Raw genomic sequence first — 27,475 nt, 5'->3', positions numbered from 1 at the left:
GAGCTGGGCTCCAGGTGCGGACAGGTGGGTCGGGCAGCCTTCGCTAGCCCCTGAGCCTCCCTCTGGGCTGTTCTCTGTGCCGGGGCCTAGACTCGGGTCACGGGTGAAGGACACATCAGAACCGGGTCACGGGGTCACATATGCTTATTTAATAAGTGCCACCTGCTAGGTACCAAGGCACAGATGTGGCTTGTGCTCTCAGGAATTCCCTCTGCAAGGGTACACACGTGTCAGCACAGACCTGAGGACGTGGGCAGCAGCCAGAGGCCCGCGAGCTTCCTGGAGGTGGCGTGGTTTCATCACAGAGGCTGGGGTGCAGGAGGGGAGGAGGGCAGGCCAATCCTGGTGAAGAAACTAAGCACGGTGGCAGCTCCCACATGGCACTAGCCGCCCCCCAGGCCCCCGAGGCCATGTGCTTGGGGCCACCTGGATGCTCTGAGCTCCCGCTCCCGCTCAGCCCCTCCTGACGCAAGGACCTTGGATAAATCTCCTACCTCCTGAGCCTCAGTTTCTCTGTCTGTGGACCAGGACACGACTGCTCTGCAGGGTGGGGGCGATGCCATCAGCTATGCACCACGCATGTCGGGGCCACTGCCCTGTTCCTGCCTCACCGAGCGCTCTTCCTCTAGGCCGTGGGCTCCGAGGGCGGGGACCCACGTCTGCTGCCGCCATGGGGAGTAGCACGTCTTATCAAGGTCCACGGAGCCCGGGGTGCCTGGGTGACTCAGTCGTTAAGCGTCTGCCTTCGGCTCAGGGCGTGATCCCTGTGTTCTGGGATCGAGCCCCACATTGGGCTCCTCTGCTCGGAGCCTGTTTCTTCCTCTCCTACTCCCCCTGCTTGTGTTCCCTCTCTCACTGGCTGTCTCTCTCTGTGAAATAAATAAGATCTTAAAAAAAAAAAAAAGGTCCACGGAGCCCCTTAAATCACGGGTGCACCTGCATCGTCGTGGGGCTGAGGGCCCATCCCTCTGTCGAGTCCCCCAGAGGTCGTCTTCTCTAGAACGGTGCGGGGTGCGCAGAGCTATGTATTTGCGGGAGGCTCCCAGACAGGAGACTGGGCGGACGGCTGGAGGGGGGTGGGGATTTCGGGCCCGGCCCGGGGATGGTGGTGGCTAGCTTTGTGGGAGGGGTCGGGCCCGGCTCTGGGCCCCCCACAAGGCTTGAAGACTCCACCGTGCAGCGCCCTCTCCCCGCAGCCCTTGTGACATCACAGAGGCACGGCCAGTCTCCGGCAAGTTCTGTCTTGGTGGGGGAGGCCCTTAGAGACTCTCTCCTGGCTGGCACGCAAGCAGCATGGGAGCTCGGCTGGCTCGTGCGGAGCAAGAAATCCAGTCCTGAACACGGAACTGCGGGTTCCTGGGTGAGGCCGCGGTGCCGCTGATACATAGTTTCCTATTTTAAAGCATCCTTGCCAGAAGCACGGTGGCGGACAGACTCGGAGCGCGATGAGCGTCTGACAGCGCGGACAGGTGAGGACGGGGCCCAGCGGCGACTGCGGGGCGGGCGTGGGGCGGGGACGCCGGTGGTGTTTCCAGAGTCCACACCCGGGGAGGAGCCGGGCTGGGCCCTGCTCCCCACTCCTGCTCCTCCACCCCACTCTGTGAGTCGTGTGACTTTGTCTTCACCCAGACGCGGCAGAGCGAGGCCTGGGGGTGCAGTGAGCTTGTGTCCGGCAGCAGGGCCGCCCTCACAGCCAGGCCTGCGCGCGTGTGACCGCTTGCGGCCTGCGGCCTGCCGGCCTCACACCAGGCGCTGCCGAAACTCCGTCTGGGTTTGTCCCGAATGTGAATAAACTTCTTTTATCTCATGAAAACCTCGTACTTTTGGCCGAAGACTTCACCAGGAGTCCCCACCGGTGATGGCAGGTCACCAAGGGTCGCAGAGGGCCTGCTCCCACGGGACTCCTACGGGCAGAGCTTGGCCTGCTGGTCGACCCTCCCGCAGTCCTGCACACGCTCTGCGTGTCTTTTCTTATTTGAAGGCAAATCCCAAAGGGAAAAAGAAAGCTTGAACGACCCTTGAGTGTATAAAATCTCAAGATTACACTTTTTCCACGAGGAAGAGCACGATCGCCCCCTCTCACTGGGAAAGCCAGCCTCGGGCTCCTCATTGCTGACGAATCCGGGCGATTTTCAGTAAAAGCTGTGGCACATTGATGGCTTGCCCCCCCTCGGAGGGGATCCTGTTCCCTTGCAAAGAACTGTTGACAAACTCACTTAAACGCACAGACCTGGAAGTAGACGCCACAGGTGGTGCGGGCAGAGGTGGCCTTTGGGTGAGGGAGGTCAGGTGCGGCGGCGCCCTCCCTCCCTCCACGGAGACCTGGGCTCCCCCGCGGATACGAACCGCAGAACACAGCTGACCGCAGGGAGATGGGCAGCGTGTGGGGAGCCCACGCCACCAGAGTCGCCGAGCCGTGAACCCCCACAGCCAGGCAGGCGACCCGCTTCCCCGTAGCCCGCGAGGGTCCTATGGAGCCCAGGCTGTTGGGTTTGTGGTCAGTGTCCCGGAACCCGCATGGGAGGGGTCCCCTCTTCTCTTTGGCACATTTAAAAAAAGTATTTATTTTTAAATTTTAATTCCAGTAAAGTCAACATGCAGTGTTGTATTAGTTTCAGGTGTACAATGTAGTGACTCAGCCCTTCGTAGATCACCCGCTGCTCCCCATCACCTGTTTCCCCCTCCCCCACCCTGCCTCTGGTGACGTCAGTGTGTTCTCTGTGGTGAACAGTCTGTTTCTTGCTTTTCCTCTCTCTCTTTTTCCCCTTTGCTCGTTTGTATTGTTTCTTAAATTCCGCGTGAGTGAGATCATATGGTATTTGTCCTGCTCTGACCGACTTATTTCACTCAGCATTGCACGCTCTAGGCCTATCCATGTCGTTGCAAATGGCAAGATTTCATCCTTTTTTTGGGGAGAGTAATAGTCCATTATGTTACACACCACATCTTCTTTATTCATTCATGAGTCGATGGGCGCGTGGGCCGCTTCCGTACCTCGGCTATCGCACACATCCTGGTTTGAACGAGGGTGTCTGTATTTCGGGTAAATACCCCGCAGTGTGAGAGCTGGCTCGTACGGTAGTTCTGTTTTCTTTCTCACAGTTTTTCCAGGGGTGGAGACACTTCTCATAGGATGGCCTTTGAGACTATCTGGAGAACACACATAATAAAGTATGTGGCTCCCAGGGAAACAGTGAAGACAGGGCTGTTTTCTTCATAGTTAATAAAGGGCTGGGACTGTGACTTCACCCCAAGTTTTGTTTGAAACACGTCCCCTCCCCTTTCGTTGCTGTGTGGTGCTGGGCAAGCTCTCTGCCTCTCTGGGCTTCTCTGCAACGGGCAGGATCACAGGTAACTCTCTAGCTGGCGTGAGGAAGGCAGGGGAACAGGTGTGAAGATGTGGGTTGGGGCTGAAGACATCCATCGTCTTCCGAGCGCCCGTCTCACGCTTTCAGGCGTATTTTATGGAAAGCGTGGCAGGAACCCAACTGCAGCCAGACCCAGACCTTTCGTGGAGGTGCCGTCTTGGCAGACAAGCCTCCAGCCGACCAGGGAGGGTGCTGCTTGGGCTCGACCCGCTGGGAGGCCAGGGCAGCCTCAGAGCGGTGAGCCGGGCGTTTGCAGGGTTAGGGGCTGGGTTCTCCCAGACAGACAGTTCGGCCTGGGGTCCCCAGCGGCTCCAGAGAGGGTCCCAGGTGCACCTCTGCGTGTCCCTTAAAACGGCCACAGCTGATGCCGCCACAGCCTCTGGCCTCAAGGATCCGATGGGCTTTGTCGTCTCTCCCAGAAGCTGAAATGCTGCTTCTCTCTCAAAGAGCGCCCCACCTCTTTGGTGACAGTAGCCTGTCTCCGTTGCTCAGTTCGAGTGAGCGGATACGGGTTTGTGTGAGTGCCGGGGCACACGTTCTCAGCGCCTTACCACGGATTCGTTACCTTACGCTCTGTAGGTCAGAAGTCCAGCTGGGCTCGGCTGACTTCTCTGCTTGGGTTTCTGCGGTCGACGTCCCGCCCGGCCGGCCGGGCCTCACTCTCAGGCGGCTCCGGGGAGGGGGCGGCAGAACCCGCTTCTGTGGTTGTAGGACCGAGGTTCCTGCTTCCTTGCTGGTGTGAGATGGTCCTTGCCCGCGGGCCTTCGCGACGGTGTGCAGGGACCTCCTCTCTCTCGGACATGATTCAAACCTTTGATTCTTTCTGACTTCTTTCTGCCTGTGGTTCTTACGCTTCCAGCCAGAGCAAGGTCCCTGCTTTGATGGTCTCATGTGAGCAGACGGGACCCACCTGGATTATCCAGAATTACCTCCCTGTCTTGGGATCTGTAAACATAATCACATCTGCAAATTTCCCCTTTGTGTGTGAAGTCACATGGTCACGGGGTCCTGCACTGATGATAGGTCGCTGAAGAGTTCTGAGACCATGATCGAACATTGACTGTTGTGTCTAAATTAATAAAAAGGGATATTAACACAATGGTGCTCCCCTGCAATGTGCACCATTGGCTAGAATCTTCTCCAGCAATGGAACGCTCTCTTCTGTGCTGTCAGTGCAAAAGCTATCAGCCACACCTGGCTTCTGAGCACACAAAATGTGGCTGGTGTCACCAAGAAACTGAGTTTTATATTTCATTGGATTTAAATTTGCATACGTGTGACAGATGGTTCCCATCTTGGTGCAACCATAGAACACCCGACCGGTGTTCTGCCTTTGGCACGCTTAGGACCGAGTACTGATGGTCTCTGCTGCTGCCAGGCCTGACCTCTGTGCACAGTATGGGGAGGGGTGTGCACAGCAGTAGAGGAAACTGCTGCTGAATTTCACCCGCACCCACCCCTCCTCTGCTATTTCCGTGAAACTGTATAGGGGGTTTCACGCCTCTTGCAGATCTGTCTCTTGTGGTGCCTCTGCGGAGTGTTACAAAGGTCTCTTTGTTTTCCCTTTATCTCCGCAAAACACACTGTAAGCAGGAGCAGGGGCTCAGCCACAAACGGAGCTTTAGCGAGAGAGGGATGAAGTGTCTAAGTCACCATGTCTCGGGGGCAGCCGTGCAGGTCCCTTGACAGCGCCCCAGCTCTGGGTGAGCTCGCCGGCCGGGGTGGGGGGGCGGGGGGAGGCCAGGGCGTGGGGGCGGGGGGAGGCCGAGGAAGGAGCCCACGGAGAAATCCCTGCCCCAAACCGAATTCACTTCTGCCAGTGAAAACAGATGTGTCCAAACCCTAGGGTTCATTTGGAAAAATGGACATGGGCCCCAAAAACCTCGTCTTGCGGTGCTTTTTAACGAATGCACGTGCATTTTAAGGAGCTTGAGGAAAGCGTGTTCATGCAGTCTGAGGAGCAGGCGGTCTGGCCTCCCCCTGCGTGCTGCCCCCACAGAGGCCGGAGCTGGACAGGTCCTGCTGCGCGGCAGCCTGGGCCATGGAGGGCACTGCGACCCCGACGAAGGCTTTCTCGAGAGGAGCTTCTCAGGTGTTTATTTGCCAAATGGAAACACTCATTTGCAGAAGGGAGTGTTTGTTTGTTTTTAAGAAGTGCCGAAATGATTGATTGTCTACATTTGAGTGTCAGGATTCAGAGGGTGGGAGCACGAAAAACCCGGCATTGAGACCAATCCCTTGGAAAACGTGCAAAATGCCTGTCTGGTAGTGAAGAGAAGGGCCATATGCACCCCAATGTTCATAGCAGCTCTGTCCACAATAGCTAAATCGTGGAAGGAGCCGAGATGCCCTTCAACAGATGACTGGATTAAGAAGTTGTGGTCCATATATACAATGGAATATTACTCAGCTATCAGAAAGAACGAGTTCTCAACATTTGCTGCAACATGGACGGCACTGGAGGAGATAATGCTAAGCGAAATAAGTCAAGCAGAGAAAGACAACTATCATATGATTTCTCTCATCTATGGAACATAAGAACTAGGAAGATCGGTAGGGGAAGAAAGGGATAAAGAAAGGGGGGTAATCAGAAAGGGGAATGAAGCATGAGAGACTATGGACTCTGAGAAACAAACTGAGGGCTTCAGAGGGGAGGGGGGTGGGGGACTGGGATAGACTGGTGATGGGTCGTAAGGAGGGCACGTATTGCATGGTGCACTGGGTGTTATACGCAACTAATGAATCATCGAGCTTTACATCAGAAACCGGGGATGTACTGTATGGTGACTAACATAATATAATAAAAAAACATTAAAATAAAAAAAAAAATGCCTGTCTGCCTGGCTCCTTCTCCCTGACTCTGCAGCCTCCGGTCTACGGGGGCAGCGTGCCCTGCTTGGTGGAGGTCATCCGGGGGACAGCGAAGAAAAAGATCAAAGCCAGCAAGGATGAAAAGAACACCCCCCTTCCCGCGCCTCTCTGGCCAACAGGGAGGCAGGATGACGAGGCCCCGCGTTGCCATGACACCTTGCTTTTTCCGTCCAACTGGGCAGCTGGGAGAGGGACTCTCCGTTGTTGACTTCGGCAAAACGTTAGCATGCTCCGTCCTGGTGCACATTGAGCTCCCTGCAAATGCCTGGGAAAAAATGGAGGCTTTTCAAAAGAATGACCAGGTAAATCAAATGTCTGGTGATTATCTAAGCAAATTAAATATGCGGCAGGGCTTTGTCGAGCACCCATGGCTGGCCGGGCGCTGTGTGGTTTTGTCCAGGACACAGGCTGTTGTGGTCGGGGGAAGGCCCAAGGGACCTGCGGGCGTGGCCAGGCCGCCGTCTGTGACCGGCCTGCACCTGTCGGGCCGGCCCCGAGCTCTGCGGTTCTGAGCGCGGTGCGGCTGCCGGAGAGGCCGTGAGCCTGAGCCAGGACGCAGCAAACTCGCGGGGTGTCCGCGTCGCCGAGCTGCCCGGCCGCGCAGAAGCCGCAGACGCCGGGCTGTGTGGGTGCGTGTCCGCCCCGTGCTTCGGGGTCGGCAGAGCACTGCGCGATGGTGCAGGGGAGCTCTGCGCGTTCCCGCACAGTCATGTGACGCCTTCCGTGCTGGAAGGTTCTGGGCGCGCGCTACCCACCACGGACGCCACGTGCTGCTGCTGAGCACTCGAAACGGGGCTAGTACAAGAGAAAATGGCATTGTTTATTTTATTATTTGTTTAGTTACAATTAAATTACATAATTAAATTATTAGATGTATTAAAGAGCCACGCATGGCTTGTAGCTTCCAGGTCCAACGGTGCAGGTGCGGACGAATGTCCTCCAGCTCCTCCTGCGTGTCTCCCTTGCCCTGCCTTCCCCCCAGGCCGGCTCGGGTGTCCGCTCCCAGAGGGAGCCCTGGGCCCCCGAGGGTCCTGGTGTGCTGTGAGGACATCCCTGCAGTCTTGATCACCGGCACCGCCCGCTCTGTGTCTGTGTTCTGCCCTCCGCCGTCAGCCCTGAGGCGCAGGTGTCATCCCAGCCTTGGCTCAGGGCCTGACTGTCACAGGACTGCACACACAGCTGCGGAATGACCTCACCCACCCGTCCGTCGCATCCCCGTGACACTGTGCTAAGGCTTTCAAACATCAATCATAGCTCGGTGTGTCTGGGTTGGACACGTGGTTCCCTTTCCAGCTGTGTGGTCTGCACAGTTCACTCGACCTCTCAAAGGTGCCTTTCTTCATTTGTAAGATGCAAATAATACCGACATCTCAGCATTGTTCTGAGGATTAAAAGAGATAAAATACATGAACCGTGCGTGACATTATTGTTAACTTATGATAAACGTTAGCAGATCCTTCTGCACAATTTCCTCCTCAGGAAGATTTTAGGCCAATTAGGGAACCGGTATTTTAAAACACAAAATGAGTTAGAAAACATTACTCGTTCACTCAGGTACTTAACAGATATTTATTAAGAATCTCATACGTGCTGGGCCATGTTGCACGTCCTAGGGAAATACCAGTGGACCCATACCAGTGCAGGGTGGGGGTTCCCCGTGGACCTTGAAGGACACCAGCTCTCACTCTGGGTGGAAGGGGAATCATTCACACCAGGGGTTTGACAGGCTGACTCTAGTTTGCCCAAGCTCGCTCTGCTGTCTTGCGGGGGGAGACGGCTGCAGCGAGGGACGGGTGGACATGGCGGGACCAGCTGGGGGTGTGTTAATGATCCAGGAGAGAGATGAGGTTGCGTCCCCCCACCCCGTGCCCCGTTATCTCTCTCTCGTGTGTATGGATAATGCATATAATATGTATAATTTTATTGTGAAAGATTTCGATGTGTGCAAAAGTAGATGAATGTATTTGAACCCCTCGTGTGTGTGCCATCACCAGTGACAACAGCCCTGGAGCCGCGGCCAGCCTCGTTTCATCTACGCCCTTACGCACTTTCCCTCCTCCTCGGGTAATTCTGCAGGAAATGCCATGTATGAACCGTTTCAGGGGCCTGGGTCCAACTTCAGGGTAGATGTATTGTCCTGATAGGTGGGATTCGAGGTCTAAGGGAAAAAGGAGACACAGGAGAGGTGACCCCGAGATTGCCTGAGCAGCTGGAGGACGAGGTGCTTCCAGGGGAGGTGAGGACGCCGGGGGTGGGGCAGGAGTCGTGTGGGGGGCACGCTGGCCCCGGGACGCAGTCACACATCCCGGCGAGACAGCTTGAGTTGGCAGGTGAAAATCCTGGAAGGTGATATGTATTTGGGGACAATCAGCATGTGGGTGATGTTAGGAGCCAGAAGATGGCGTGAGGTCACCGGGGTGAGTGTGGAGGAGGGGGACACTCGGCAGAGCCAGGGACCCCCCGGCGTGAAGAGCTCAGGGAGGACTGAGCAGAGGCCGATGGCGAGGAGCTGCCTGCTCTTTCCTAGTTACGCTTAATCACTGCAGAAGTCACCCCAGGTCATGTTCCTGAGAGCAGGTCGTGGGGTGTGTTTGTTACAAAAAGTGTCCACAAGTGTCATAAGGAAAAATGTCATTTTATGATTATAGTCCTGTGATTTCAAGGGAGAGTTAACTTCTCATGTCCATTGACTGTGTTTCTTCTATTGTGAATATTCTTAGTGAGATATTAGTTTTTGTGTGGTTTTCTCTTCTCACCATGAGGGGTAGGAAAAATGGTAGGAGTGAGGGGACATCCATTGGTTTACAAGTGGGGCGACCTCCAGGCCAGCCCTGACTCCCCCGTCCACGCCTCTGTCTTCTCCAAATCTCTGCTTTCTCAGCTTCAAAATAAGGGTGCGGGGTGGGGGTTGGATTAAGTTACGTTAGCCCCACTTGTGATATGACAAATGGTCCCGCCTCCTGTTGGATGGAGGGACCTCTGTGCTTTAGTCTCGGATGGTTCCAGAACATGGCTCTGCGTGGGCGTCTGGGGGCGTCTGTCTCCCCTGTGCGGGAGCCCCTGTAGGCAGGGCACGCACTCTCCTTCATACCCCATTTCCAGCCAGGGCCTGCTCTTCGTTGCTCAGTGTTTTCTGAATGGATCCAAACACTATTAAAAACAAAATATTCCTTTCTAAGTTAAAATATTTTTCCCCTTTAAAAAATAAAATAAAATTGCAGTTTGAGGCAGTAGGATTTGTGTATTGAGTGGTATTTTGTGCGTACATACTTCAGAGGGAAACCACGCTCTCATTCCCTCCCAGATCACGGCATTCGTGCGAAGTCACCTGAAGGGACCCTTGGCGGGGTACCCGCCACAACCGGTTGACAATCTGGCTGTTGGCCTGGGAACCGGGGTGAGGGCCTTGCTCGCTCACGCGGGTTCTGCCCCCTCTACACCCGAGGCTGAGCGAGCGTCCTTTCTTGTTCTAGGAAGCATGGCTGACTCTCCCAGGGAGGGAAGACTGGCCAGGTATCCGGACTTCACCCAGCTGACTGACATGGCGTCTGAGTCTGTGGGAGGAAAGGTGAGTGGGGATCTCATGGAAGACAGTAGTCCGCATACCCATGCTGCGGACCACCTCCCCCACGGCAGGGAACCTGGAGACAACGGCAAGGATCAGCCTCAAGGTTCAGTCTACTCAAGGAAGCCCATTATTGCAAAAGGCTTCCAAAATTTTTTTAAAAAATAGGTGATTGTTTTAGCAAAAGCAGCATTGCCTTAAGCTTAGAACAAAAAGACAGTTTGCAACTGTGTGAAGGGTTCTCTCTGCCGTGTGTTTTCTCACAGTGTAGATCAGCGGTCCTCACGCGTTAGCACGGGAATAACCTGGAACACTGGCTAACACCGTGCGAGGGGCTGGGGTAGCAGCACGGTGCCGGGTACCGAGTACCAGCGACCCACAGGGGCTCCGTATGGTGTAGGCGGGAGGCACCTGGGCCTGCCCTCAAGACGCCTGTGCTCCAGCGGGGAGACAGATGTGGAAGTCAAGTCCTGGGTGTCCTGGAGGCCAGGCCAGGTGCTGGGGGGGGTGCATCCCCTCTGACTGGGGGCAGCTGAGTGGGGTGGGAAGGGCTGGGGAAGGCTGTCCAGGTGAGTGAGGCTCAAAGGAGTCTTCAAGTGGGAGGGGGAGCCGGCAGGGCAAAGGGGCGAGGGGCCGTTTCAGTTGAGATGCCGGGCGGAGGGGGACACCGGGTGGGGAGAGCACGTGCTCCGCTGGTTTAGTGTTTCTGGAAGTCATCAGCGGGTGTTGGGGGACATGAGCCTCGCGAGGTCAGAAAGGCCCTATGTGCCGTGTGAGGGTTTCTGCCAAGGAGCCAGTGAAGGATCTGGACAGTGAGGGACTCCTATGGGTCCGCTCACCTGTGCTGTGCCCTGACACGTTCTCAGGGGGCAGGTCAACCCCAACACAGCAGCGACTCCCCTCCACTCTGCCTCCCAAACAGCTAGCAGCTGCGAAACAGCAAGGTCTCGCCCTGCCTCGTAGGCTCTGGGCTGGGCTCAGTGCCCAGGTGTTTCACTGGAGGCGAACCGTGCTCAGACTGCGGTTATTTATTTATTTATTTATTTATTTATTTCGCTAATTATTTATTTCACACGGATTTGTGTGAAATTGTCATTTCTAATAATAATATTTCACAAGCCAACAGCATGCGGGATAATGTCTCCTGAACAACCCATCCCAAGCCAATGATAGCTTAATTACACTATCGTTCCGGGCGAGGGGCAGACGAAAGAAAGAAAGTCCAGGTTTAGGGGAGGCGTCCTTTTCTCCAAGGCTGTTCTTCGTAGAATCAGTCCTTCCAGCCAAAAGCTAGGTGCCCCCTCCCAGCTTGGGTCCCTGTAGCTGGTGGCAGCGGCACGGCGTGGGCGGGCAAGGCGGGCTCTCTGATGGCTGGTGTCCAGGGGCTGTTGCGGGGCTCGCCCGCCGCCCGCGAGGAGAGCCTCGCCAAGGCGGGGGCAGATGCCCCTTCTCCCCCGAGACTGCTGCCCGGGTGAACCCCTGCCGACCGGGAGTCGCTCGGCCGCAGTGGGAGCCGGTCGTTAAGTTCTCCGGAGCGCTATTGACATCAGCAGAGTGTAGCCTCGCCCGGACCCAGCGCTCTGCGCGCGCCCTCCGCGGATTCCTGCTCTCTGAGGTTTAGTGTCGGCTCCGTGAAGCCGCTGTGCTCGTGAAGCCCGACCCAGCGGCCGAGCTGCTGGGCGCTTCCTGACACCAGCTGTCGGCGACAAGGTCCTGACATAGCCTCCTCCGTGTACACAAACGCACGCAGGGATGAGCACAGCCTCGCCCACGTCTGAACACGTGGACTTGAAAGGGTAACAAAGGAGCACCCAACACCAGGCCGGACGCCCCTCCCACTGCAGTCGTCACTGGGTCCTGGGTGACGGTAGGGCCGACAGCACCCTGTTTTGTCCAGAAAATCCACTTTACACCTGTTTTCCTGGTATAATCAGCAGCAGCCCCCTCACTCTCAAAAATGTCCTGCTTTGGTTGATAAATGACTAGGCCTCCTTCAGTGTGCTGGCCAAACCACAGGGGTGGCCCAGTGTGGCGTGTGTGGGCCATCGCTCTGCTCATGAGAGAATCACAGCGCCTGGTGTCCTCCGTTCGTGAAAAGGAGAGTTGGTGTATTTTCTTGCCAAGCATAAGAAGTTAGCACCCCCTCATCCAGACGGTAAAGGGGGTGAAGAACGCAGGCTGGAAGGGAAGGACTGAGGAGGCAGACGGTGAAGTCTAGACATTTCACAAGCATCGTGGGTTAATTGCCTCTTGCTGCTGTCCCCTGGCAATTCCGCGTTTCTTTTTAGTGCGTCTTGTAATGTTTCACTCGGGAATGAAATAAAATGGTTTTAATTTATGGTTATTTTATCTTGACTTCTTTCTTTTTCTAGGTTTTATTTGCGACAGATGACTTCTTTGCTCCTGCGGAAAACCTTATAAAGGTATTGTAAATCAGCACTCTGCAATGCGAAGTGTTGGTAGACAGCGAACTGTGCAGTTAAAATCCACCTGAGTATTTGGGACGGGAGTCCTGTAATGTGTCCCGGTGAAATAGCACGTTAGAACAGTAGAAACACGTAGAAACCAGCTCCCGCTCATGCCCAGACATGCTGGAGATAGACGGGCACCCGACACGGGGATGTGGGGTCGCGTTGCTTTCTGGCGAAAGTACTGAGATCCTCGTATATTGTCTGTCCTCTGTCTAATGAGGAGTTTGTAATCTGTGCTCTGTGCCGGCACACATCGCGAATGTCTGGAAAATGTTTTACCTGCCTAAACACAAAAGTGTAGGATGTGCTTATCAAAAACTGAACGAAAACCCCAGAACATTCTGACAAATAGAGGGAAGAAATGGAGCCTCAGCTGGAATCCTGCGACCTTGTCACACCAGCTGTGGGGTGTGAGTTCATGCGGGTGGGCGGATAAGCACAGGTGCGCTCAGAGTTCACACCCACGCACACCGAGTGTGACCACAGCGAGTCTGCCTGCCGGTCAGCATGCTGTCCTCTGTGGGGTCACTGGCCATCTGGTCAGTCTGGTGACAGGGTTACTCTTCCTGGGCAGGAGGTGGCCAGGGCTAGAGCATGTGCAGGGCCTCTCATCTGTATTAACTTACTCCTCAGAGAAAATGGTACTAAAGTGAGGACCAGAGACGTTGATTTACTTGTTCTAGGTCACACAGCTAACAGATGTCAAAGCTCTTACCATTCTACCATATGTCTGTCTATAGGAAATTTAAGTGCATACACACCTTGACGTCGCTGTTCCACAGATAGATATCACGTGCATAAGTAGGCAAAAATATGCAGAAAACAGTCATTCCAGTGTTGTCCGGAGGGGCAAAACCAACCTAAATGCCCACTGATGGGGAACTGGTTAAAGAGCCACGATATGAGCTTCTAGATGTGGCATACCACGTGGCCACGAGAAAGAATAGGCTAGCGCTCTGCACACCGGCCCCGGGAGGTTCCGCGTGGCGTGTATACAGACCACAGCGTTCAGAAAGAACACACCGGAGAGTGAGGGTGGCTGTCTGTGAGGTGCTGTCTGCGAAGTGGGTGCGACAAGGAGTGGGGCCTTTTTCTTACATCATACTCGTGTCTCTGTATGTTCTATACACACATCTGCACACACGTGTGTACATGTATCCTGTAATATGCGTGTGTGTGTATCAACACATTTCCTTTCTGAAAAAAAAAATCACAGATGAAGCCAAAGCCCCTTTCACCACCCGCTTTAATGCCCACCCACTCCTTCCCTTTGTGGAATTACTACCGTGACATTGGCATTTCTAATATATATCACACTTTTCAGGAAATGTGTCCGTATATAGAAAGTAGGACTGCTGCTTGTTTTTCGATTTGTATACATGTTCTTACGCAGTACTTAACGTTCCGTGACGTGTCACCTGTTCTGCCCATGCCGAGGGGAGGTGCTCGGGGGCCCCGAACCGCCCACCACCCAGTCCCTCATCCCACCGGGACCCTTTCCTGAGCCGATGCACATTTAGGTTGGTTCAGTTTTACCCACGATCGACATCCGTGTGTGGGGCTGAGCTCACGCGTGGGTTTACCCCGGGATGGGGCTTTGGTGTTCCTTTCTTTATGAACGGATTTATCCTCATTTTTGTGAAAGTTTCCAGTTGTCGTGTGTTTCTTTCCATGTTGATCCAGGTGCCACGGCACCCGTGGCAACAGCGCACCTGCACGGGCCACCTGCCACCCACGCTACACTGAGCAGCAGGAAGCTTGGGGCTGAGCGAGCAGCTGGGCTTCCAGTGGGGGGCGCACCCCCTTTTCTCTTGCTGGGTTTGCAGCAGTTTCTGAGTCCTCTACCGACACGGGAAAGACTGAGTTGAGATTGTCTTTAAGGTGTGTTTGGATTGTAACACAACTCAAAAGCCACCAACTTGGGCATTAATAATGCTAAACAAATATGTGCCAGGCACTGCTCCAAAGATTTTAATGCTTGCCATGGCCTCAGAAGGAACACGGCACTGGATCATCTGCCTTTAACACACAAGGAAACTGAGGCACAGGAAGTCAGGCGTTGAGCCTGAGCACGTGTGGACCTTCGGCTGTGCCCCACATAGCAGCTCCACGGGGGCCCAGCCTGGTCCCACTACCGTGTGTCCGTGACTTTGTTCTTTCCCTCTGCGCCCCTGGGGAGCTTTTCCTAAGCAGAAACATGCGATCCTCCTTGTCCTTGAGTTGATGTAAAAAGGGAAAATGTTCCCCAGCTTGGCCACCCACCAGGCACAGAACAATTTCTGAGTCTACACTTCTGATGGGGGCTTTCGTGACTATTATTTCAACCTCGTAACAGCCCTGCAAGGGACGTGTTCGCCATCCCTGTTCTTCAGGATGAAGCAGCCGGGGCTCAGCTGTTTGTCTAGGGGGCTGATAAGGGGCTGAGCTGAGCCCCTTTCCCCCGGTGGCCGCAGAGCAGCTCCGAGGGCTGGGGTGTAAGTGTTCGACTGGGCCCGCTGAAGCGCCCCCTACCCTCAGACCCTTTGGCCAGATGCCTTGTTAAGCGGTCTTTTCTGGTTGCTTGGGAAATCTGTCCTCTCGGACTTTGCTCCTTTCGGGATGCACGTGGGCTGCAGTGGGGAGCTGTGCGGTTTGTGGGGCCGCAGAACGAACTGTGTGATGGGGCGTCCCCTATTGCTATCGGCAGTTAATTCTGTGTATTGAGGTCCACAGAGATGCGGAATTTCTTTCTCTGGAGGTGATACAGAGATGAGGAGGTGCCCCGCGATCTGGAATGGGCTCCCTGTGTGTGACCGTAGTAGCAGACTCCCCTGTGCCGACCGAGGATTCCTGGAGGGTCCCTGCGGACGCGGCCCACCTGTCCCTTTGAGGCAGGCGTGGACATGCTGGAAGACCAGGCCCTCGCATGCTGTTAACGCCCGACTCCCATGTGTCTTTGCTTTAGAGCGACAGCCCAAGCTTCAGAGAACACGAATACACTGAGTTTGGGAAGTGGATGGATGGATGGGAGACCAGAAGGAAGAGGATTCCAGGTACGGAGCTCTCGCTCTTTCACTGCGGTGAAGCTTAAACGCGGGTGTCGGAAAGACCGCGTATGTCGTGGGTCAGCGTTGTCCCGGGCCCTCGGAAAGCTCCGTATCGCGGATGGCTCTTCTGAACGTCAGGCTCTGAGGGCGTAGGGAGGGGTCCTGTGTGCAGCAGGGGGGAAGGAGGGCGCTCACACTGTGGGGACGAGTGTCGGTGAGGCTGTGGGGGGCGGTGCGGACCTCCCCACGTGGTGTGGCGCATTTGCGGCGATCCTGGGGCAGGTGCGCTTATCCCCACATAGCTGCTGTGGAAGCAGCCTCGCTCATCAGCCCCGGTCACGTCCCCTGTGAGGAGAGCCGGCATCTGGACTCGGGCCTGCCCTCTGCCACTGCACACGCTTCCTGGCACCCGACAATCTACTTTTCATTGCTACTCATTGGGCTCCATCAAAATACTCCTTTTAAAGTTGAAAAAATGCCTGTGAAAGCAAATGAATCCAGCATTAGGCTAATAACTAGATTTTTCGGGGTCTGTCTTAAGTATTACAGAGATACTGGGTGTTTCTGAGGTACTCCAGACATGCTCAGATTCCGGTGCGTCTGGGCATTTAAAGGCGGGTCTTCTTCGGACTCAAGGAACCAAGAACTACCTGGTGACCGACGACTTGGGGACGTCTCAGGCTTTAGCAGACGCAGGGGGGCGAGCTGGGTGGGGCCCCACGGGAAGTCCCAGGGCCTGAGGTGACGGTGAGCATTTCCAGGAGGCCCAGGTCCACACTGAGCGCCTGCTGAGCTGGGCGGGGTCTCGTCTACACTGTGCACAGTCACACTTGACCTTTTTGGAAGCTGATCTCTCCTCTGATTCGCAGTTGAAGAAACGAGGCTCAGAGAGGCCAGTTTTCACTTTGGAACCGGAATCAGGTGTCCCTGGATGCAAGGCCTATGCATGTCCTGCTGTGACCAGAACACGGGTTCTCGTGGGGCACGGCAGCCACGCATGGCCACGTTATAGGAGATCTTTAAGTCACAGCTGAAAGTTAACCCATGTGCACTTTTCTGTGGCGGGAGGAGGGAGCTACTGCTTGTTCTCATTTCAGTTCTGTTCAATCCCACGCTTTGTCTGCCGAGTTAAACCTGACGGCGACGTCCTTGTTCACGTCTCGTAGGTCACGACTGGTGCGTCGTCAAGCTGGGGATACAAGGCGTTATCCGAGGCTTCGATGTGGACATTTCTTACTTCATGGGCGATTACGCTCCTCGAATGTCAATTCAAGCAGCAAACTTGGAAGAAGGTGCCCTGGGAACCAGCGGCGCCCAGAACGGGCACTGCGGGGTTGTGGGGCTTGTCCCGCAGCGCCCCCTGACGTGCACTTGCCACCAGACAGGTTCAGCGACTTGTCTAAGGCCGCTTACTGCCACGGAGCTGCAGAACTCGGATTCCCAATGCCGTGCTCTGTGATTTTGATTTTTAGCTTGACCAGATGCAGAGCTCATTGTTCTCACACTCTCCAGGCCTCACCCAGGGGCACACCTCCTGGCGCCGTGCGGTCCGGGGAGCAGGCTGCAGGGGAGGGCGGCAGGGAGCGGGCTACCTGGACCGTGCGGAGCGGGTCCGGGCCAGCTCTGGAGGGGTGGCATCGGCTTCTTTTTGGCTCTCGCCGCATGCGTAATGATGCAGTAGCCGTGGGGTTTTCACGTGGGCTGCTGGACCGCGTGAATCATCAGGCTCTCTAAGTTAGCCCTGGGTTTTTATTCCTCCCACTGGCACAATCTGAAGCTGGTCCTAGCGTTTTTATTTAGGACAGGTACCATCACGTGTGTGCACATACACGTACTTAGGGAAGATACGTCATGTCAGCTGGCAAATTTACACTGAGAGCTCTGCGTCTACAGCCCTGTACGAGGCTCTGTGGAAGCACGGGCCCTGCTCCTGAGGACAGCGAGGGAACCTGAAAAGTTAGGGGGTGATGGAGAGACCCTAATCTGGAGGCAGGAAATGACTAAGGACACACAGTAAGGTTCCTTCCGCAAGCCCAGCAATTGTCCGAGGTATCGTCCAAATATTAATTCCAAGATGCCCTGGGGGAGGTCCTGCTTCTGGAACTGGCCTGGCAATGTTCCAGAACTTCCATTGATCCAACTTCTAAAAACTCTAGTCCTGATACATTTGTTGCAGTTGGACTTAACTTGGAAATGGTATGTACCATTTTGACAAGCAAATGTCCTACCGGACGTCTTGCAGGAGTTTTTGAAATTACTTAGAGTTTTAAACATCGAGGATCTTCAACTAGTGTGCCTATTGCTTTGACCATCTGATACTCTGACTTAAGAAATGTTATCTCTGGGGTGATTTGGCGAAATGAAAATGAGCATACGGCCCACGATGAGAGTATATTCTCTTTGATTTCGAACGTGAACCGTAACCCTATTGGTCAATCTACCTTCAGATAAACAACCAGCAATCCCACAAAGAGGAGTCAGGACGGGAGCCGCGGCCACCCCGGAGGAGTTCGAGGCTGTTGCCGAGGTGCGCCTGCCAACGGGATCGGGGCCTGTCATGGGGTTGGGGCGGCGAGGGAACCGCTCTGTGTGCCTGGCCACGAGGCTGCTTCTTTGGGACATGCAACCCGAGTACACGTCCCCTCACTTACTGGCCCAGCGTGACTTTGCAGATGCCTTGTGAATGGTTCATGCAACCCCTGTACGAGGGAATGCCGTGGCCCATGGGAGGTCTAGAGTAGTGCGTCTCGGGGCCCCCTGCTTACCCGTGCTCACCTGATGACCAGGACGCTGCCCTGGTGAGCTAAATACAGAAACCCACAGTAGGAGTTTACGTACTTTCTAGACAGCGGTTTGACAAAGCAAACTTCGTGCCTGATGGGTTTGATAAACAAACAACTTGGGCTTGTGTTTTGGTACATTCTTCTTTATTAAAGTTTGTCTAGTAATTAATTTATACTGTGTTTTACAAAAGTGTTGCTCATAACAGACTGCAAAATAGTTAACAGCAACAATTTGAGAGCAGGGATCTAGAGGAAATAGTCACAATATTCAGGTCAACTGATCGACCCCAGGTCTCAGGGTCCATGGGGGTGGCCTGGTTTTTACTGAATGTTCACATCACCATTCTGGTTTCTCCTGAGATGCCCCAGAGGGAATCTCAGACCTTGTCTTTGTTCCAACCCCCCTGCCTGTTCTGCCACCGTCATCCAGTGACTGTTTTGATCAGGATGAAAAAACCCTCAGGCCTTTATTCTGCTTATTAAACCTGGGACTTAATCTTTATTAGTATTTTTATTAAAGTATTTTATTAGGCACCCATCATCAATTTTCATTCCCACGTATCTCTATCCTGTAGGCCCCACATGAACCCTAGCATGAGAGAATTTACTGTTCTCTGGGGCCACTGCTAACATTTTTATGTTTATTGCTAGCTGAAGTCCGATGACTGGAATTACCTGGTCCCCATGACAGAGCTTAAACCAGGAAAGCCTGCTTCCAGCCACAATTATTTTCCCGTCAATTCCCAGCAGAGATGGAGTCACGTAAGACTCAACATTTTCCCAGGTAAATACGACGTGGACCCATCTGCCGTTCGTGGCTTCTTTACTTAGCGTGGGCATGTTTCAGAGTGAAGTCACTCATCGCTCCGACATTTTAGGGTTATAATTTGCACCTTTTGTGCTCTAGGAAATTCTCGTTCCAACCCAACCATCCACTGGTAGTTCTTGAAAAAGCATCAGGTCAATTAGGATATGATGGAACTGAGCTGTATTAGGTTAAATATCTCCTGACGATTTCCATTTCGCCGGGCGCGCTAGCAGACCAAGCAGTATGTGCAAGGGATCGTCTTTTTCTTTTATTTAACAACTTTATTGTAATGTAATTCACATACCATGCAATTCACCTACTTGAAGTTCAGTGCTTTATAGTATACGTCAGTATATGGTTTAAAGTCTACAGAAATATGCAGCAATGTACAACTATCCCCACAGTCAATCTTAGAAGGCTTTATACCTCAGAAAGAAAATCCCATCCCCTTACTATCAACCCTTCTCTTCCTCAGCCCTAAGCAACCACGAATCTGCTTTCTGTCTTGACAGAGTTGACCATTCTGGACATTTCATATAAGTGGTCTTTTGTGACTGGTTTCTTTCACTTAGCATGTTTTCAAGGCTCATCATTGTCGTAGCATTGTTAGGAGTACTTAATTCTTTTCCATCGTACAGGTAAACCACATTGTTTGTCCAGTTCATCAGCTGATGGGCATTGGGTCGTCTCCACCTGTTGGCTACCTATGCATCATGCTGCCATAAATATTCCTGTATGAGGTTCTCATTTTGGGTGTTGATGTAGGATCGGAATTGTTGGGTCATATGATAACTATGTTTTTAATTGTTGGAGGAACTATAAGATTGTTTTCGGAAATGACTGCACCGTATTATATTCCCACCAGCAGTGTGAAGGGTTCCAATTTCTCCACATCCTTGCTAACACTTAATATTATCTGACTTTTTGATTGTAGCCATCTCAGAGGATGTGAAGTGGTATCTCACTGTGGTTTTAATTTGTATTTCTCTAATGACTAATGATGGTGAGCGTAATTTCAGTTCCTTACTTGGCCGTTTGAATATGTTTATATATACACGTGTATGTGTATAGATGTATGTAAACGTGTTTTTTGAAAAGTGTCTTTTGCATTCTTAAGTTAGGTTTTGGTTTTTTATTATTGAATTGTAAGAGTTCTTTATATATCCTAGATATAGATCCTTTATCAGATATATGATTTACAGATATTTTCTCCTGGGGTCCGAGAAGAAAGGGGAAGGAAGCAGCAGGACACCCTGACGGGACACACAGGTGGCAACAGGTTGCTTTACATGAGTCACACTCTGAGCATGGAGGGGCGTGTCTAATACGCTTGATAGTTTTGATTAAAAGTGAGACTGGATATTAACTCTGTAAAGAAGAATCTTATTTTTAAAAAACATCAAGTCAGCTTTGCACTCAAGAGACGAGTATCTTCTGTACCATCAAAGTGGACCACCGTGTCCAGTGAACCCAAGCAGGGGTGCTCACAGGTTAGCTTCTGTTGAAGTACTCCTTCTAGGATACACTTTAGGGTTTTAGGCTAACACAGTCGGGTTTTATTTATTGTTAATATCAAGACTGTTGTACTGAAATTTTTTCAGATCACTCAGTTTCATCAAATTTTTCATGTAAAACTTATATAGGGCTCAGTTTCAGTAGAATACTCGGATTCATGAAGAAAGCTATAAATACAAAGCTTGCTCCCATCTTCCAGGAAGTACTGCCCAAACAAATAAAGATATTAATTTTATTAGAATCAGATAATGTGAGTTGATGTTGGCAGGTACTCTCTGCTCTGCAGATCGAATCTTGGCTGCTGTGGTTCTCAGACGTGATCTGGTTTTGTAAATATTGTCTGTTCTATTCTCAATCACATTGCTATGAGTCTGTGTAGGATTTAGCAATGCTAATTTGTGGCATCAAACATTATATCTATGGTAAATCTCCTGATTGCCTTTTGACCTTCTTGGAGTTATTAATCCAATAAAAAATGTGAGCACCTACTATGTGCCAGAACCAGTTTAAACAAATAAAATGACAAGCTAATTTCAGACTGTGAATTGAGCTCAGATAAATATGGGAGAGGACGGTACACCAACTGGGGGGATCAGGCAGGGCCAGGCAGACCTGGAAGGAGGTAGCTAGAGACTGAGAGGAAAAGCCTCTTTGAGACCACGACACTGCAGGTGAGACCTAAGAACATCAAGTGGTCTTTTGCAGAGCTGGGAAAGGAATGGCAGGTGCAAAGGCCCTGGGGCAGTAGGATTGGTGTATTTGAGAACAGAGCAGGCAGGCTGTGGAGGGCTTTGTCGTTTATGACCCACAAACAGCCACCTTTCCAAGTAAGAAATAACTACGGCCTCTTTCCTTCTCAGATGGTGGAATCGCACGTCTTAGAGTATACGGTACTGGACAGAAAGACTGGACTGCAACTGACCCCAAAGAACCATTTGACCTAGTGGCCATCGCTCACGGGGGTGCCTGTGTAGGATACAGCAATGCTCACTTTGGGCATCCAAACAATATGATAGGTAAGGTGATGCTCTGGGAGCTGGCCTTTACTTGGGGTGTCTGGGCTCCAGCACGAAGCACCCCATGTGTTAGGAATGATTTGAGAGGAAGCACAGGAGAGGGTGGGGTGAACCACCCCTATGCAGGATCTGATGCCTCTACGACGTGAAGTGAATCAACAGCAATGTTCCTCCCTAACTTTGGCTTAAACGGAGAAGTAAAACTTACTAACCCCCTGGCTGTATGAATTTACCAAAACATGAAGGTGAATGAAAATGATTTGTGTAGCGATGCTCAGACACATGGGATCTGTGACTTAATGACACTAACGCATTCACTCTCACATCTAAGATAAAATCCATTCCCATTAAACCATGTCATTCTCGGCAGGAGTCGGCAAGGCCAAGTCCATGGCAGACGGCTGGGAGACCGCGAGAAGGCTGGACAGGCCGCCAGTATTAGAGGTAAGAAGTCCAAACCAGCCACAATCAAGTCTTCTAGATCTTGTTTTAAATTTACATCAAGGAAATGCTTATTTCAGAAACCTCTCAGGCAATGTTCCAGAAGTAGTTCTCCCTGTTTTCCAGATCCCCTGATGCCTCGTTATCGTCACGGCAGGACCCGGAAGGCCCCCATGCTGGCCACACCAGCCACTCTAACGCATCCCCACACTGTCCCTGTTTCTCCCTTCCTTCCTTCCTTCCTTCCTTCCTTCCTTCCTTCCTTCCTTCCTTCCTTCCTTCCTTCCTTCCTTCCTCCCTCCCTCCCTCCCTCCCTCCCTCCCTTCCTTCCAGATTTTATTTACTTGTTTGAGAGAGAGCATGAGAGGTGGGGTGGCGCAGAGGGAGAAGCAGGCTCCCATCTGATCAGGGAGACTGATGTGGAACTTGATCCCAGGACCCTGAGATCACGGCCTGAGTTGCAGGCAGACACTTAACTGACGGAGTCACCCAGGTGCTCCCCACCCCATTTCATTAATAAAGAAATGAGGATCTACAATTTAATGATAGAAAACCCATGGATAAATTTGTTTGTTGACCTGGAGAAAAAAACAGCAGTTTAATCATTTTTGGTACCTGTGTGTCCCTGGATGAGACCAGCTGTGTGGACGTGTGACAGATTGGGGACTTCCGAGATGGCTCAGTTCTTCAGTTTGGTCAGTGACTAATGTGAGATGTGAAAGTCAAAACAAAAGCAAAACAAAACACCTTTCCATGTGTTAATCCCACTGAAAACTTGCTTGTAAACACGCCTTTCTTGGGTCAGTTTTCATGTCAACCAATGTGTTTGGAGCAGATTACATATTGGTATGGATTTGACCAGAACATAACTACTTTGAAAAGTCAAAACAAATTGATCAGAGGACCTGGGGGCTCAGTTAGACACAGACCCTTCTGTAGGTCCCATCCCACAAGACCTTACAATTGACATAGAAAATCATATCAAAAATTTATAAAAACTTAACAATTACCCTATAAGCTCACAAGTCCATATCAGGGCCTAGGAAACACTCTTTTATAGTAAGAAATATAAGGAATTTCATAAATACATGTCAACATTTTTCACTTACTGGTTTCCAGAATTAGTTTCTCAAATGGTGACAAGCTGGCTTATCTTTTTGTTCTTTTTCCTTTTGGATTCCAGTGTGATGAGAATGGCATTCTCCTTGTTCCGGGTTGTGAATGGGCAGTTTTCCGATTGGCACATCCTGGAGTCATAACTCAAATAGAAATTGATACAACACATTTTAAAGGTGAGTGTAAGGCTGTCGGGAAATGCATATAAGCAGTGGGCTGATTATTGAGATCACGTGGTCCTGGTCCTGTGGGACTGGCGCTCAGGATGGTGGGCTCGGGTCCTGTGGGACTGGCGCTCAGGATGGTGGGCTCGGGTCCTGTGGGACTGGCGCTCAGGATGGTGGGCTCGGGTCCTGTGGGACTGGTGCTCAGGATGGTGGGCTCGGGTCCTGTGGGACTGGCGCTCAGGATGGTGGGCTCGGGTCCTGTGGGACGGGCGCTCAGGATGGTGGGCTCGGGTCCTGTGGGACTGGCGCTCAGGATGGTGGGCTCGGGTCCTGTGGGACTGGCGCTCAGGATGGTGGGCTCGGGTCCTGTGGGACTGGCGCTCAGGATGGTGGGCTCGGGTCCTGTGGGACGGGCGCTCAGGGTGGTGGGCTCGGGTCCTGTGGACGGGCGCTCAGGATGGTGGGCTCGGGTCCTGTGGACGGGCGCTCAGGATGGTGGGCTTGGGACTCAGCTTTTACCCTCAACAGATGTGCGGTTTTGAGCTACTTCCTCTAACTCTTGGTGCCCTACTTTTCGTCTTTATAAAATGTCAGAGTTGAACTGGATGACCCCCCAAAGTCAGAGGGAATTCTGTGGAGACTCTTTACACTAGGGGCCCCGATCCCACTTGGAAAGAGCGTGAAGTACCCTCTGGTTACGACATGAGAAGAACTGCATGGCATCTTCTTACTGGGGGGAGGCGGACGAAGCAGATTGGGTGGGGGTGACCATCTCCGCTCCAGACTGGACTTTTAAGGCAGGGAGCTACACATTTTCAAAACCATGCCCTTCCATCAGTAAAAAATATTTGCACAAGCACCCCCGATACTCAAAACCTACTTTCTTATGAAATGTATACATGTGTCATGATACCGACAAAGTTTGAGAGTGGTTATTTAAGTTGTGTAACTGTTGGGTGACATTTTCATACGTTCCGGATTGGGTGTCTCGTGATTGCTCAGTTGTCGGGAAACGGTGGCAGGTTATACTTACATTTTGGGTGCCTTGATGTTTAAAGTCTTGCGGGTCGCTGTGACCTCACTCACTTACCCGACCAGGACACAGTGTGTATTGGAAGATCTTCTTCAGCGGTGGTGGATTTAAGTGAATTATTTGAAGAAGTAGTGATCATTGTGACTCATTTCTGGAGGACTATTTTATATCTGATTGTCAGGTCACCGTTTTCACTTTTTTCTTTCTTCAATTTTTATTTTTTTATTGTGTCCAGCTAGCCAGCATATAGCACATCATTAGTTTTTGATGTAGCGTTCAACGATTCATTAGTTGTGTATATCACCCAGTGCTCATCACAACACGTGCCCTCCTTACTGCTCATCCCCCGGCGACCTCCTCCCCCCACCCACCTCCCTTTCCACAACCCATAGTTTGTTTCCCGGAGTCCAGAGTCTCTCATGGTTCTCTTCCCTTTCTGATTTCCCAGTTTCCCTCCCTTCCCCTGTGGTCCTCCACACTATTCCTTATGTTCCGCATATGAGTGCAACTATGATAGTTGTCTTTCTCTGCTTGACTTACTTCACTTAGCATAATCCCCTCCGGTTCAGTCCATGTTGATGCAAATGGTATTCATTCTTTCTGATGGCTGAGTAAGATTCCATTGTATATATGGACCACATCTTCTTTATCCATTCGTCTGTTGAAGGGCATCTCAGCTCCTTCCACAGTTTAGCTATTGTGGACATTGCTGCTATGAACATTGGGGTGCATGTGCCCCTTCTTTTCAGTGCATCTGTATCTTTGGGGGAAATAACACAGCTGACGAAGAGCTCATCCTGGGTCAGCAGCGATGACAGCTCTGCTTTTTTCTCGTGATTTGCAGATGCTTGCATTTCTGGAGGTATCTTTAATCCATGGGTGTCTTCATGGATAGTTTAAAATCACTTGTTAATTTGGTGAGTGATAGTTTGGTTAAAACCAGGTAACAAGCAGTTAGTCCATGCGTCCAGGGTGCCTGGACTGCACCGTCAGAAGCTCGCGGCTCTTTGCTCTCTAGGTTCCGTGCATCACAATGTGAGGACATCGAGGACTGTGGGGCGTGCCAGGACCCAGCTGTCATCTCAGATACACAAGCCTAATCGATATGCATGCATGTGTATACATATTAGAGAAACAGAACAGAAATAGTGGCTTTAATGTCGTCCTCCTGCATCTTTGGGTTTCCGTGTGCACCCAGGAGCGTGCTTACCCACCTTGGAGGTCACTGTTTTAAGAGATGAGCTACAGCTCATGAGGGGGCATGAGAAAAATGCATATATATATTTTTTAAGATTCTTTTTTTTTAAGATTTTATTTTTCTGAGAGAGAGCACAAGCAGGAGGAGCGGCAGGCAGAGGGAGAGGGAGAAGCATACACTCCACTGAGCAGGGACCCCAACGTGGGGCTCTATTCCAGGACCCTGGGATCATGACCTGAGCCGAAGGCAGACACTTCACCAACTGAGCCACCCAGGCGCCCCTTCTGTCAGCTTCTTTATCAGCAAGCCCTCCTCTGCTGATCTTAAAGTCTTAGGGGATCCCTGAAGGAGTTCTCCCACAAAGAGCATGGCCCCACTGGGCACAACCCTGGTGAATTCCAGAGAGAAGAGAGACTCGCGACCCTGTGTCTGTCCCAGGGAGCAGTTAGCACACCTGGAACACGGCACTTGGGCTGGTGCTGCTCACTGACTGGTTAACTTCGCTCGGTCTTTCTCTTTACTTCATGTGACGAAATATGACGCCGTAAGGGAAGTATCTTCCAGCTTCAGAATAGGCTCAGACGAGCCACACGGCCCCATGCAAGTACGTAACTCTGCAATCTAGGGTGCTTATCGGATACCTTCAGCTTTCACGGTTAAATGCCGCACATGCAAACCCAAACATGCAGCCGATGCTGTCTGTCAGGCCGATTTGGATTCCTCTGAAAAACACACACCTGCATTTCATCAGGCCATCCAGCCCCATCGCAGCGGGCTGCATTCCTTCTCTCACGTACGTCACACCTTTGCTTCTGTGCAGAGAGAACAATCTGTTCTTTGCTGGGTCTTTGCTTCGATGATAAAGTCCAAGACCCTATAAGCCAAAGTGCTGAGTACAAACAGAGCAGAGAGAGTCACCCTGCGTTTGCTCCGACAGGCAATTCTCCCGACAGCTGTAAGCTGGACGGCTGTATCCTGACGACCCAGGAGGAAGAAGACATGATCAAGCAGAAGTGGGAGCTTCCAGGCCAGAAGTGGAAACCGCTGCTGCCAGTCACCAAGGTGTGGAGCCCATGGGGAGCTGTGCAGCTGGTCCCCGCCCGGCCGCGTCCCTCAGATTCGCTTCCCAAACCTTCTGATCGGCTTGGCAGTAACGCGGACGAGCTTCTAAAAACCGTATCTCTGCATTTGTGTCATGAAAACACGGGCTCTAGCTCTTCATACCTTTGCATTTCTAACAACCAAGTTTTGTTTTAAATCATCGTGTGCAAAGAGTATATACACATTTCCATACATACGTACATATATATATGGAAAATGTTTCTGCAGTATCTTAGCTTTTTAGAAGGGATGAGTAGCATATTTAAAGCTATAACAGCGTGTCCTCCTGTGCGATGGATGCTGAGACGTTCTAGAAGTGTCCTCTTCCATCCAGTGGAAAGATGGTCGTTTGCGGGTTAGTGAGGGGTGACGACCTCGGGGAGGTCACTTACTCTCTTTTCCTTATCAGTGTGTCCCCTTCATTAACTATTAAGAACCACCAACATCAACATCATGGACCCGAGTGTTCATGTCAGTGTCCCCGGGCTTGCGATCCCGACAGCTTGTCCCCGTGCTGAGCCAACTTACTGTCAGTGAATAACCGTCAGGTTCACGGGCCCTGAGTCCACACGGGTGGATAGCTCGGTGGGCCTTGCGCTGCGTTAAACAAGGATGCCTCCCCTGCCTCTCTTTCAGCTCTCCGCCAACAAAAGTCACTTGTTCGACAGCCTGACCCTGGAGCTCCAGGACGTCATCACGCACGCGAGGCTCACCATCTCCCCGGACGGCGGCGTGAGCCGTCTGCGGCTCAAGGGCTTCCCCAGCTCCATCTGCCTCCTGCGGCCCCGCGAGAAGCCCATGATGAGGTTCTCCGTGAAAGCGGGCTTCCGAGCCAACCTCTGACTCCACACACGGCCGAGCGCTGCCTACAGGACGACGCAGTCCTCTGCTTCTCCTGAAGTGTTTTGAACACCTAAAACTTAAGAGGTTTCTAGCAATGACTCTAAGATCACAATAATTCCTGCTGATTTAATAAAGAGGCCCCTCACAGGTTGA

At 52.1% G+C, this 27,475-nt stretch overlaps 1 protein-coding gene across 2 annotated transcripts; it reads left to right on the top strand.

The window, feature by feature from the left end:
* Positions 1–754: 754 nt before the first annotated feature.
* ALLC (allantoicase) lies at positions 755–27,475 on the top strand. 2 transcript variants are annotated; one of them, XM_045788910.2, is made up of 12 exons: positions 755–1,469; positions 9,713–9,807; positions 12,177–12,227; positions 15,220–15,307; positions 16,468–16,593; positions 17,749–17,828; positions 18,736–18,868; positions 21,268–21,423; positions 21,794–21,867; positions 23,048–23,156; positions 26,316–26,440; positions 27,116–27,475. In XM_045788910.2, exons 2-12 carry the CDS (start codon positions 9,718–9,720, stop codon positions 27,320–27,322), a joined length of 1,239 nt encoding a protein of 412 aa, XP_045644866.2. In that variant the 5' UTR covers positions 755–1,469; positions 9,713–9,717; the 3' UTR covers positions 27,323–27,475. The 2 variants fall into 2 exon arrangements, with proteins under 2 accessions (XP_045644866.2, XP_045644868.2); XM_045788912.2 differs by lacking the exons at positions 755–1,469; positions 9,713–9,807; positions 12,177–12,227 and adding an exon at positions 13,884–14,156.

This window comes from Ursus americanus, chromosome 7 (assembly GCF_024610735.1).
Source record: "Ursus americanus isolate L20-20 chromosome 7, mUrsAme1.1.p, whole genome shotgun sequence".
Lineage (NCBI taxonomy): Eukaryota > Metazoa > Chordata > Mammalia > Carnivora > Ursidae > Ursus > Ursus americanus.
Note: the sequence above shows the minus strand (reverse complement) of the source record. Positions and strands in the feature narration are given on the sequence as shown.

What these genes read in the sequence shown, in the direction of transcription:
- ALLC (XM_045788910.2), top strand. Translation starts at nt 9,718, where the DNA reads ATGGCTGACTCTCCCAGGGAGGGAAGACTGGCCAGGTATCCGGACTTC. An exon ending in AAGACTCAACATTTTCCCAG is followed by an intron (nt 18,869 to 21,267) that starts GTAAATACGACG and finishes TTTCCTTCTCAG; the next exon opens with ATGGTGGAATCGCACGTCTT. An exon ending in TGATACAACACATTTTAAAG is followed by an intron (nt 23,157 to 26,315) that starts GTGAGTGTAAGG and finishes TTGCTCCGACAG; the next exon opens with GCAATTCTCCCGACAGCTGT.